Below are 13,010 nucleotides of genomic sequence, written 5' to 3' on the forward strand. Positions count from 1 at the left end.
AGAAAGTCATACACAACTGGGAGGACATGAGGGTGAGTAAATGATTAGCGAATTTAAAGTTGTGGGTGAACTATTCCTTTAAAACAGTAAATGTAAATGGTATGCACTTATATAGCACCTTTTGAAACTTAGCGGTATTCAAAGAACTTTACACTGCGTCTCATTCACCGATTCACACACACATTCACTCATCAAGGCGCTAGCCTGCCATTGGGAGCAACTTTGGTCTCAGTATCTTGCCTAAGGACACTTCAGCATGTTGAGTCGTGTGGGCTGGGAATCAGACCGCCAATCCTGCGATTGGTGGACAACCCGCTCTACCACCTGAGCCACAGCCGCTACAGTGGTTCCTCAACAGATTCTTTTATTTCAGCAATTTAACGTTGGTCTTAAAACATCCAAGAAGATTATATGAATTAATATCTTCATGAGAGCAAAGGGAACAATGGGAACATTAGACCATCATTGTTTATTTTGTGCAATCTTTAGAAATGTACAAATGTATTTCTTTAGGAATGTTTTTTGTGGCATATGGCCCTGTCATGTTCTACTATTTTTTATTAAGGTGCTTTATGTACCATTTGTTTATGTTGTATTTTTACATTTATTGAATAATGAAGTAGTTTGAACTCTTTGAACAGTTGCTTACACAGTTGTGCACTCCCCATTGAAAACACTAATGTGTGCTTTCATCCGGTCGAATAACATAAAACCATTTTCTTTGTTACATCATCTCTGGGAACTCACCGGAAATTGAGGATGGGTTGATTAGATTTAAAATCAATACAATTCCACGCTATGATCACTACCATAGATAAAGAATAAACCAGAAGTTTCTTTACACAACAAACACTCAACGAAGCAGAGCTGAACTAGCCTCAGTGAAAAAGATCTATTCTATTCAGAGTCGATATTGAAGCACATTGTCACAAATGGTAAGGTTGTGTTCACAACTTTATTTTCTTTTTTTTGCTGGGGAAAAACTTTGGAAAAGTTCAATAGCTTTTTTGTAGCTAATACTTTAAGGTATGTGGGCTACACCTATAGAAACAGTCTTTGAAAAATAAACCTTACACGATGCATATTCACTAAAGTAAACTGTAGTCCAGGATTCCCATGCTGTATATACATATCACATTATTTAACCAACGCCACAAATGGTCAAATGAAAAATGTCTCTCTCTTTTTGTTCTCAACTACATTACAGCTAACAAGCTACCTCATTAGCCTGCTAAGTTACATTACACAAGATGCTACTCATAATCATAACAAACATTCATAGAATGTGAGGCTCTCAGTATTAGATATCTTAATACCCTATTTCTTTACATTATTTAGATTGAGACTGCGCAGACTGACCGCCGCTCGTGTTACATCAGCTATGCTCAGATAAACATTGTTGTTTATTTAATTCGTTAAATCCTTTTGCAGTTTATTTCCCTCTCTAACTGTGCTGTGATTCAGCAATACAGAGAACTACTGTAAATACTCTTGAAAAGGGACACTTCACAAGACACATTTAGGCTATTGATATATATATATCTGATGATGAAATCATAACTAGGGCCACAAAAGATGGCTCGAGGGCTGCCGCCAAAGTCTTTCTAGCAAGTCAGTCCACTGTCGGCCATCTTTGGAATGCTCCCAGGAGGCTATTACCAGTCATGACAGTACAGAATGGGGAACGCCGAAATCTCAAACACTGCTTGCCAGGCTTTCTATTAAACAACATTTTTCAAATCAGCTGTAAAATATGAAGACAATTGTATCATAAATTGTGCTTCTTTAACTCATATTACACAACTTGTATAGCTAATGTGCATGCACATTCTTGAGTTGATTAACAGGCAATGTCAGTATCTAAAAGGTGATTAGCTCTTTTACCTGTAAGACAGGACTTCCTTTTGTACATCCGTTGACTGTTGGACAGTTAGAGCTCTTTGGTTGGGCATTCCAATTTCTCCCATTAAATTTAAAAGAAGTGGCCCATCTCTGCTAAATAAATAGTCACTGCAACATTATGTTGAGTAGTGCTGTCTGAGAGACATCAAATTTGGCAGGATGGTCCCAAATCCCTCGCACTACTCAGGTGCACACACACACCCATCTGACCCAAGGTGGCGCTATAATATGCACATTTTAAGTTTTCGCTCATGTCGCACTCGTATGGGCTAGAATCAATATTTCCAATTCAAATTATTTTTTGAGTCAAATGCAACAAAATTTATAATTCTATAATCTATAATTTTTTTTTCAATCTCTTCCTAGACGGTTGGTCCTATTTGCGCAAAATTCTGCATGCATTATTTAAAGACCCACATGATAAAAAGCAAAAAATCTATTTTTGATTCATCACATTGTGGCTGATCGGTGTATGTTGAAAAGGGAATTTGAATCAGAATTCTTTTGATAACTTTTTATATAATGAGGGTCTCTAAATGATACCAACAAAACTTTGTGTGAATCAGACCAACCGTCTTGGACTAGTTTGAAAAAGTAATAAATACTGTATATACTTGTTTTGTTTGGCTAATCATTGTAAGTCTGCAAATACCACATTTAAAAAGTAACTAAAGTACTTAGTAATGAAATGACTATCTGCCCTTGACAGATCTGTTCTTTCAAATTTGGCTTTTTTTCTCTCCACTTTTCCAAACTGCTCAAACCCCAATATTTGCCGATTGTGACTATACTATAAGTATTGGAGTACTCTTTAATTATCACTGTATTTACTTGATAATCCACTAAATGAGTGATAAAAAACCTCTCTCTAGCTTGCAAACTCCCTTTAAAGCCTCCCTAACACATTCACCATCTCAGTGTTAGTGTGGTAGTGTTTACTGCACCTGTCAGGACAGACCCTGACACGTGAACAGAGAGGGTAGGGGAGCAAGGTTAAATGGAGAGGCAGGTGGGAGGTGGGGAGCACGGACCCCGACAGCACTGGGAGTTTATTCTGCCCTCGAGACCCTCTGAACTCTAAATCACCAAACAGCATTCCACCCTCACTTCTCTCCACACACACATAAAACCCTGCTGATCAATGGGCCGGAGCCCAACGGCATGCTTAAGATAAATAAACGAACATACGAGCAAAGACGAGGAGGAGACGAGAGATTAAAAAGCACATTAGCGGCCGCTGTCACGCAAGAGCTTTTGCTGTGCAACTGAGCCTGTTTGACAACAGTGTTCGGTTTGTTTGGTGGGTGTAAAAGCAGTTATCTGAATCAATTAATAAGAAAGCAATCTGGCCTAACTTGAGGAAGTGAACTGCGTGCTGCTGGTTACATGCAAGAGTATGGGTACATAGAATAATGAAATAGTTTAAAAAGAAGCAAAACAAGGTTCATTCATTGCGTGTTGCTGAGCAATGCAAACTGACAAAATGTAATTCTTTTTTAAAGTTTGTGTATTTAATTCAATTTGTTGGAGCCATTTCGGAGCTTGACAGCCCCAGTCCCCATTCACTTTCACAATATGGAAAGGAGTGGCCAGGATATTCTTAAAAAATTCCCAGAAGACAGGAGTGTTCCATATGACGGGTTTGAACTACATGAAGGTGTATAAATAATGACACATTTTTATTTATGGGTGAACAACGACTGCGGTCGAGGCAGAACTGTTAGCGAAGTTGAATGAGTGGATCAAGTGAATTGAAATACTAGAACGATGAAGGGATGACAAAGAAGAGAGGACTGACCTGGTAAAGCTCAATGCGCTGCTCAGACACACGAGCCTTTGAGTTCTGCAGTCTGAAGATCCTGAGCTCGGCCTTCACCAGGTTGGATGCGTTCTTCTCCATGGAGCTCACGTCAAACCTGAGTCTCCTGAAGTATGGGTTGTAATGCGTTGAAGAGATGACATCTGCAGTACACAGTGTGGATAGAGTTACTAACACACCAAGACTGGTGACTTGTACATGCATGTACAACAGGGTTGTGAGCCATTCAGAACCGAATTAAGAATACAAATTCAATTCAGACTCAATTCTGGGATTTTAACTGAATTTAGGCAGCAAAAAGGATGTAGAGTTGTGATTTGCATTTCAATTTGAATACGTAGAATAAAAATGGAATACAATTCAAATAAAATTATATACTGTAACTGTTGCATGTTTAGTTTTTTATTTATCCCCTTTTCTCCCCAATTTGGAATGCCCAATTCCCACTACTTAGTAAGTCCTCGTGGTGGCGCGGTTTCTCAATCCAGGTTGAAGGACAAGTCTCAGTTGCCTCCACTTCTGAGACAGTCAATCCGTGCATCTTATCACTTGGCATGTTGTGCATGACCCCGCGGAGACTCACAGCATGTGGAGGCTCATGCTATTCTCCGCGATCCACGCACAATTTACCACATGCCCAATTGAGAGCGAGAACCACATTATAGCGACCACGAGGAGGTTACTCCATGTGACTCTACCCTCCCTAGCTACCGGGCCAATTTGGTTGCTTAGGAGACCTGGCTGGAGTCACTCAGTACGCCCTGAATTCGAACTCACGATTCCAGGGGTGATGGTCAGCAGGGTTGGGCGATGTCCCCGAAATTGGCAGTTGACGATGTTGACAGTAAAACATCGCGATGGACGATGATATCGTCGGTGGGGCGGGGCGGGGGGGGATTATATAATTTCATATAATTTTCAAAAATTATATGAAAAATTATAATTTCGTTATTTTACTAACCCCACGAATGACTCGTCGGCGCTTTATCAGTAGGTTGCACGACACGGGAAGCATTTTTCTTGTTTTATTTGTTGTTCTTCTATGTTTTAATAAATGTGTGTTATTCATATTCACCTTGTTTCTTTCATTTGATTTGACATTATGGATTTATGTCCAAGGAAAGTTTTCTTTAAAAGTATTAACCAGACAAAAGTTATTTGACGTTCGCTGGTCTGGGTTGATCTTAAACTGCCGCTTCAGTGTATACAAGAGCTATGTGACAATGAGCAAGATTTTCTGAGACACTACAACTACTAATAATTAATTAATAAAGGCTATTTTCTTGTAGCCTACAACATAAAATATTTTAATCTAAATGTACAGTGTAAGACATGTAAAAAAAAGACGAAGCTAACAATCAATATTTGTGTAGCCTGCCTGACACGGTATTTTCACAGACTAACACGTCACGTCTCTGGCATAAACTACAGTATTTAAAATAGCATATATGCATTAGTTATATTCTCAGTTTAATTTACAGAGCAATCCCTGCAAAGTTTTTAGGTTAACTATAGAAGAGACTAGGATTAGTGAGTCACACTAGCAAGACTCGCAAAAGGGGCCGTGGCATCACGATGGTGGCTCTACATCGTGATGTCGGTCAGCCATCACGATGGACGATGATATCATCCATCGGCACAACCCTAATGGTCAGCGTCAATACTCGCTGAGCGACCCAGGCCCAACGCATATTTAGTTTTTAATAATGCATTTAATTAGTCAATATTACAGGAAACATGTTATCATACACGGTGGTGCAGCGGTTAGCACTGTCGCCTCGCAGCAAGAAGGTCGTGGGTTCAAACCCTGGTTGCCCCGGCCTTTCTGTGTGGAGTTTGCATGTTCTCTCCCGTGTCTGGATGGATATATATATATATACACACACTGGCGGCCAAAAGTTTGGAATAATGTACATATTTTGCTCTTATGGAAAGAAATTGGTACTTTTATTCAACAAGTGTCATTCAACTGATCACAATGTATAAGGTGTGGATTAACGCACAGGCTTACATAGGCTGCAGCCTAGGGGCCCCACTTGTGGAGGGGCCCTGGATTGGCCAGACTATTTTTTTTATTTTAAATTTACTTCAGTAAAAGACCCTCATTGGCCCATAAGAAACATTACAAAAAATAAGCAGGTGACTTGGGTCACATCTGTCCAATCAGCTGCTGGTCAAAACATGTCAATAATTTTCATTTACGTCGCTGTTATTGCTAGACGGCATAGCGGCAAAATGTCCAAAAGAAAGTACGATAGTGGAGCACAAAAACGGAAAATACAAAGGTTAAAGGAACAACGTGACCAAGATATACTGAAAAAAAAACTAAATTGACTGGATACTTCAAGATATTCGCACAGCAGCAGCTAATCTGCAGAAGAAATATGCAGGTGATCTAGAGGATGATTTTGTGGACGAAATTGGTAAATTCAGACAATTTATCACCTCAGCGAGGTCACTGCAGCAACTTATATGAGCAAGGAAACTACAATCGGTGATTCCAAATGTTGAAATAGCACTCCGGCTATTTATGACTTTGCCTGTAACAACGCCAGTGGGGAGCGCTCTCTTTTCAAAACTGGGACTAATTAAAAATAGACTGAGTTCCACGATGGACAGGTAATCTGGCATACCAGTTAATCCCTGATCAGCCCCAAAGTGTGTCGGCCCACCGGGAAAATGCCCGGTATGCTGTAGCCTACCTGTTGGTTTATAAAGCTAAAAGAGGTTTCCAGCTTGCAGTTGAACTGTGAATTCAGGGAATTCTGTTGCTTTGCTGTTTATAGTTACATATTTCCCCTGTAATTGTTTTGTGGCTCTGGTGACAGTGGGTAATATCTGGTATTCTTTCCACTTACATCTCTGTTGACGTTAGTTTTGGTTGTAGTGCCGGTGTTTCTTGATCATAATTAAAGGGCTGGGCCTTGTGCTTGTTTGTATTTGTGTTTTGTTTGTAATGTTCAATTTCTCATTTTACTTGTGTGGTGTGGTGGTCATTTTCTTACTGTGTTGGTCCACCACTTTAAGGAATGTAGAGGAAACACTGTAGTATTGGCTGTCTCAATGTATGTGCGTATGCCTGTTCACCTTACTATTTGTGTGTGGACCATGTATGGCACTAAATACATTTTCCAGTAAAGCATAATGATTAAGGGAGGGCTCACACAAAGAGCAGCCTAGGGGCCCCTGACCACCTTAATCCGCCTCTGGTCAGGACATTAGTAACCTGAAACATTACTATTACAATTTGAACTTCTTAAACTACTTCAATGAGTTCTCAGATACTCAGGTGACATTTCACCCCACACTTCCTGTAGCACTTTCCATAGATGTGTCTGTCTTGTGTCTGTGTTTCTTTGCCCACTCTAACCTTTTTTTTTGTTTTTCTGTTTTAAAATTGTCTTTTTCTTTGCAATTCTTCCCATAAGGCCTGCACCCCTGAATCTTCTCTTTACTTTTGTTCATGAAACGGGTGTTGAGCGGGTAGAATTCAATGAAGCTGTCAGCTGAGGAGCGTTTACTTATCCTCTTGTTTAGTTGTACATCTGGTCTTCAACATCTCTTTCTGTGCTTGTTAGAGCCAGTTGTCCTTTGTCTTTGAAGACTGTAGTGTACACCTTTGTATGAAATCTTCAGTTTTTATCAATTTCAAGCATTGTATAACCTTCATTTCTTAAAACAATGATTGACTGAAGAGATTCTAGAGAAAGTTGTTTCTTTTTTGCCTTTTTTTGACCTAATATTGACCTTAAGATATGCCAGTCTATTGCATACTGTGACAACTCAAAAACAAACACAGAGACAATGTTAATCTTCATTTAATGAACCAAATATCTTTCAACTGTGTTTGATATAATAGCAAGTGATTTTCTAGTACCAAATTTACCAATTTATCATGATTACTCAAGGATAAGGTGTTGCAGTGATGGCTGCTGTCTAGATTTGATCAAAAATGAACTTTTTCAAATAGTGATGGTGCTGTTTTATACATCAGTAATGTCCTGACTATACTCTGTGATCAGTTGAATGCCATTTTGGTGAATTAAATTACCAATTTCCTTCTGAAACAGCAATATCAGTACATTATTCCAAACTTCTATCGCCAGTATATGTATATCACCTAAAGGATTATTAGGAACACCATACTAATACTGTGTTTGACCCCCTTTCGCCTTCAGAACTGCCTTAATTCTACGTGGCATTGATTCAACAAGGTGCTGAAAGCATTCTTTAGAAATGTTGGCCCATATTGATAGGATAGCATCTTGCAGTTGATGGAGATTTGTGGGATGCACATCCAGGGCACGAAGCTCCCATTCCTCCACATCCCAAAGATGCTCTATTGGGTTGAGATCTGGTGACTGTGGGTCCATTTTAGTACAGTGAACTCATTGTCATGTTCAAGAAACCAATTTGAAATGATTCGAGCTTTGTGACATGGTGCATTATCCTGCTGGAACTAGCCATCAGAGGATGGGTACATGGTGGCCATAAAGGGATGGACATGGTCAGAAACAATGCTCAGGTAGGCCGTGGCATTTAAACGATGCCCAATTGGCACTAAGGGGCCTAAAGTGTGCCAAGAAAACATCCCCCACACCATTACACCACCACCACCAGCCTGCACAGTGGTAACAAGGCATGATGGATCCATGTTCTCATTCTGTTTACGCCAAATTCTGACTCTACCATCTGAATGTCTCAACAGAAATCGAGACTCATCAGACCAGGCAACATTTTTCCAGTCTTCAACTGTCCAATTTTGGTGAGCTCTTGCAAATTGTAGCCTCTTTTTCCTATTTGTAGTGGAGATGAGTGGTACCCGGTGGGGTCTTCTGCTGTTGTAGCCCATTCGCCTCAAGGTTGTGCGTGTTGTGGCTTCACAAATGCTTTGCTGCATACCTCGGTTGTAACGAGTGGTTATTTCAGGCAAAGTTGCTCTTGTATCAGCTTGAATCAGTCGGCCCATTCTCCTCTGACCTCTAGCATCAACAAGGCATTTTCGCCCACAGGACTGCCGCATACTGGATGTTTTTCCCTTTTCACACCATTCTTTGTAAACCCTAGAAATGGTTGTGCGTGAAAATCCCAGTAACTGAGCAGATTGTGAAATACTCAGACCGGCCCGTCTGGCACCAACAACCATACCACGCTCAAAATTGCTTAAATCACCTTTCTTTCCCATTCTGACATTCAGTTTGGAGTTCAGGAGATTGTCTTGACCAGAACCACACCCCTAAATGCATTGAAGCAACTGCCATGTGATTGGTTGATTAGATAATTGCATTAATGAGAAATTGAACAGGTGTTCCTAATAATCCTTTAGGTGAGTGTATACACAGTAAATATACTTTATAGGTTCACATTTTATTTGTTATGACCTTATCTGAAAACAATGTGGTGGTCAAATTCTGGTGCTGTATGGCAAAATTACATTCTGTTTTGAACACTGCAAATTTCCAGTAAAAAATATCAAAACATCTTTAAAATGAGAAAAAATCATTAAGCAGAATGACATGAGATATACAATGTGCCAATGGGGTAAGAAAAATACATTTGTATTCTCCTTGAATCAAGTTTTTTCAAATAGTTTTTTTTTTTTAGAAGCATAAACTTTACACAATTTTGTTAGATTCCTCTGAAAACCAGAAAAAATATTATGTCATTTAGCTTCTTAAGTACATTTATCTTGTATTAAGAATGTTTCGATATTTTTACTGTAAAACAAGACAAAGTTATTCAGTAAAAAATTAGTGAAAATTTGTTTTGATGACTTAGATTATTTACTTTTAGTTTATTTAGAGAAATATGTCTAATATGTTAGACAAAAAAGTAAATCATAAAGCATAATTGTAAACGTGGCTATTGCTTTACATTGAAAAGATTTATAAGCAATTTTATCACCTAAAATAATTTTGACACACATTGTTTATGTCTTGTGTCTATACTTTGAAAGAGAGTATTTCAAAGTTTACAGATTGGCCCAATTCACTTCCATTGTAAGTGTCTCACTGTAACCCAGATTTCTGCTTTTTTCTTTAAGAAAAATTATTTTTTGTAATTAACATTATGTAACAAATGCTGTCAATTGAGCTTAACTTGTATTGAACCCACAATATTCCTTGAATATATTTTGCTTCTCAAGTAAATCCATCTCGTTTTAAAGATGTTTAAATATTTTTACTGGAAAAGAAGACAAAAATACTAAGTCTAACAGCACTGCTTTTAAAAGATGAGTTCTTACAGTCCTTTCAGTTGATCAGTCTAAGGCACAGAGAAGTGATGTAGTCTCTAAGAGTGATGAAGCAACAGGGAGGCACCCCACTTGGGTTGCATTGTCACGCTAAGGTTAGCTGGGGTCTGTCCCACTCCATATGGTCCTGAGTGAGCCCAGTAGCACAACACTCACAGAGTACTCAAAACCATGTGTGAATGTCATGTGCTTTGACAGGGCCTCGAAAACACACTGCGTGTGCTGCAAACCATGTGCGGAACAGTGAGATGAGAGCGTCACTCCGCACAGTAGCTCGACAAATGAACAAAGACAACATAAGCCAGGTGCAAAACCGCGTAAGCTAACGTTGGTGGGATAAGGTAGATGGAGGCGTGACATAGGATAAATTTACAGCAAAGTGTTGTCGTACGATACATAGCGATATACTAAATTAACTCGAAAGCCTTCTGCAGCAAAGCAGGAGTCTGATTGGAGAGGACTATGCCACACCACAACACACGTACAACTCCAATCATGTGTAGCAAGCATGTGCTTAGCATGGGCATCGTTTGCATTTTGGTAACAGAGAGAAACAATGTGTGCACTGGTGTGACGCTGTAAGACGTGTATGATGAGGCTTGAAGTACTAAATTGAACGCCAGGTATTGGAGAAACTCAACCGTTTTTTAATAAGCCTATGCAATCAGGATGCCCCGAGAGGAGAAAACATTTAGCAGCTGTAGTGAGTGGCTTTGTAGAGAAAACAATTCATTCATGTTTACTTCTGACTGGTCAAACCACAGCTTTGGGTCAGGGTCCTCATCAGGACTTTTTGCTTTAGAGCTTCAATAGAGCTATTCTGGTTGTAGTCCCAAAAACTAGCATTTAGCATTATCTAGTGAATTAGCATTTTGGACATTTTGTTCTTCAACATAAATTACCAGCCTTGTCTCATGAAATTTATGCAAGCATTGCAACGTCTTTGCAAAACTGTAATTACATGCTTCATTACACGTTTGGCTACAGTTTCCAAGTGAATTGTCCAGCAGGGGGCGCCAAAACAGAGCGAAATGAGGTTGAAATCAAACACTGTTTTAAGGTGAATTTTAGATAGAGGTTTTAATATGTAAAACTTACCTCCCTAACCTAAGACTTTACCCTAAACCTAACCAATAGTGTCCAAAAAGATAAATGAGAGTTTAACAAAACAGACATCTTTATCCTTCCCTTACAAAAAAAGAGAGTTCACTTCAGATATGCCACAAACTTGCCACAGATAATGTTCACATGCAAATGAGCATTCAACACTACTGGTGAAGAGCTGCAAACTTCTGGCAATCATTTGAGATGAATCATAGGCTCTTTTTGCATTTTCATGCAAAAATAATGAGCGCCGAAACATAGAAAGCGGCATGTTAAATTCAGTTTGCAAAAATAGTAACATAGTACTAATAGTAACATAGTACTAATAGTAACGTTCATTCTATGAGAACAGGTTATAAATTACACACAGTCCTACCTCAAACGTGAATTCTGAAGCTGCCATGTGCTAGTGAAGAACAAGTTGCTAGAAAAGAACTACTACCCTACTATCCGTCCTTCGGATGAGAAGTTAAACCGAGGTCCTGATTCTCTGTGGTCATTAAAAATCACACTTCTCGAAAAGAGTAGGGGTGTAACCCCGGTGTCCTGGCGAAATTCACCCCATTGGCCCTTATCAATCATGGCTTCCTAATAATCCCCATCCATTAATTGGCTCTATCACTCTACTATCTCCTCTCCACCAATAGCTGGTGTGTGGTGAGCGTACTGGCGCACTATGGATGATCATCCAGGTGGATGCTGTATACCGGTGGTGGTTGAGGAGAGTTCCCTGTTTATTTCATAAAGCGCTTTGAGTGTAGTGTCAGAAAAGCGTTGTATAAATGTAACATTAATTTATTAATTCATTCATACTACGGCTTCCATTTTGTCTGGCATGTATGCTTACATGCTTGTGGTATTTGTAGTCCTTATTCAGCAACTGATTAGCAACATCCATTTTTTGAAAATACAGCAGATTCAAGTTTGAGGCATGACTGTGTGTAATTTATTTTCCAGAACAAAACGTCCAAGTATCTTCAAGTAATGTTTACCACACACCTTATTTTACTTAATTCCAGAGGGAATCAATGGCGGATTTGCTTTTCAGGTTTGCCTACATATTGATGTCAAAGCTGAACAGCTATATACAAATGACTGATAACCTGTAATATGATTTCGTCATCTCATTCCAAACCCCTATGCTTTCTTTCTTCCACCGTACCTTAAAGATATTTTCCTAATAAAACCATGGTTAGGTTAAGTGTTTGGATAAGGGGTTAAACTTATCATATGAGTTGTTGAAACCATAATAACCTCATTCATTGGTTTGTTTATTTTTCTCTGTGGGAGTACAATTTGTGCATTTTTATACAGTACGATTTCTTATGATTTCACCATTTCGTACTACTATTACGACTTGTCATAAGACCGGGTAGGACTACACAAAATGATAAAATGTACAGCTAGCATTTACTGTAAATTTTGTTTCTATGAAAGCATCTGCCAAATGCATACATGTAAATGTAATGCTCAATATCTCAGTCACCAGAAGTCAAAACATGCTAGTCTACAAATCCACCTTTCTTTGTCTTTCTTTGCTTTTTCTCCCTCTATCTCTCTTTACTTCCCTCTAGTTTAAGTGTGATTGCATTAATGGAGAAGTGCTAACTAAACTATCACTAACTCTAGTTTGTATGACCATCTGTGGAGAAGGACCAAGTCTAGCACACTTTTCTCAAGCTCCCTCCATCCATCAACAGAAAAAGTCATACTTGAAATGGGGCTGCATAAGTAGCAGTGTTTGCATAAACTTCCCCTGAGCATCTTGACTCAATGAAAGGCTCTGCTGTGCTGGCCACTACACTGGACGCTTTGAGCAGAGTTCACTGGAAACCACACTACGCTCATCTGAGTGTCCACACAAGTGAAGGCATGCGAGCGAGTGCACACACACAGATAATGATACTTCTAATCTCCATACACCACAAGCTT

The 13,010-nt window shown here is 39.2% G+C and overlaps 1 protein-coding gene across 1 annotated transcript in view; it reads right to left on the reverse strand.

Moving 5' to 3' along the window:
• The window catches only part of tgfb2 (transforming growth factor, beta 2), a 64,457-nt gene that overhangs the window by 23,260 nt on the left and 28,187 nt on the right, over positions 1 to 13,010 (reverse strand). Inside the window, exon 2 of the mRNA XM_052146751.1 lies at positions 3,701 to 3,864. Coding sequence (XP_052002711.1) covers positions 3,701 to 3,864 — 164 coding nt within the window. The remainder of the gene's footprint in view (positions 1 to 3,700; positions 3,865 to 13,010) is intronic.

Source organism: Xyrauchen texanus, chromosome 17 (genome assembly GCF_025860055.1).
Source record: "Xyrauchen texanus isolate HMW12.3.18 chromosome 17, RBS_HiC_50CHRs, whole genome shotgun sequence".
Taxonomy (NCBI): Eukaryota; Metazoa; Chordata; class Actinopteri; order Cypriniformes; family Catostomidae; genus Xyrauchen; species Xyrauchen texanus.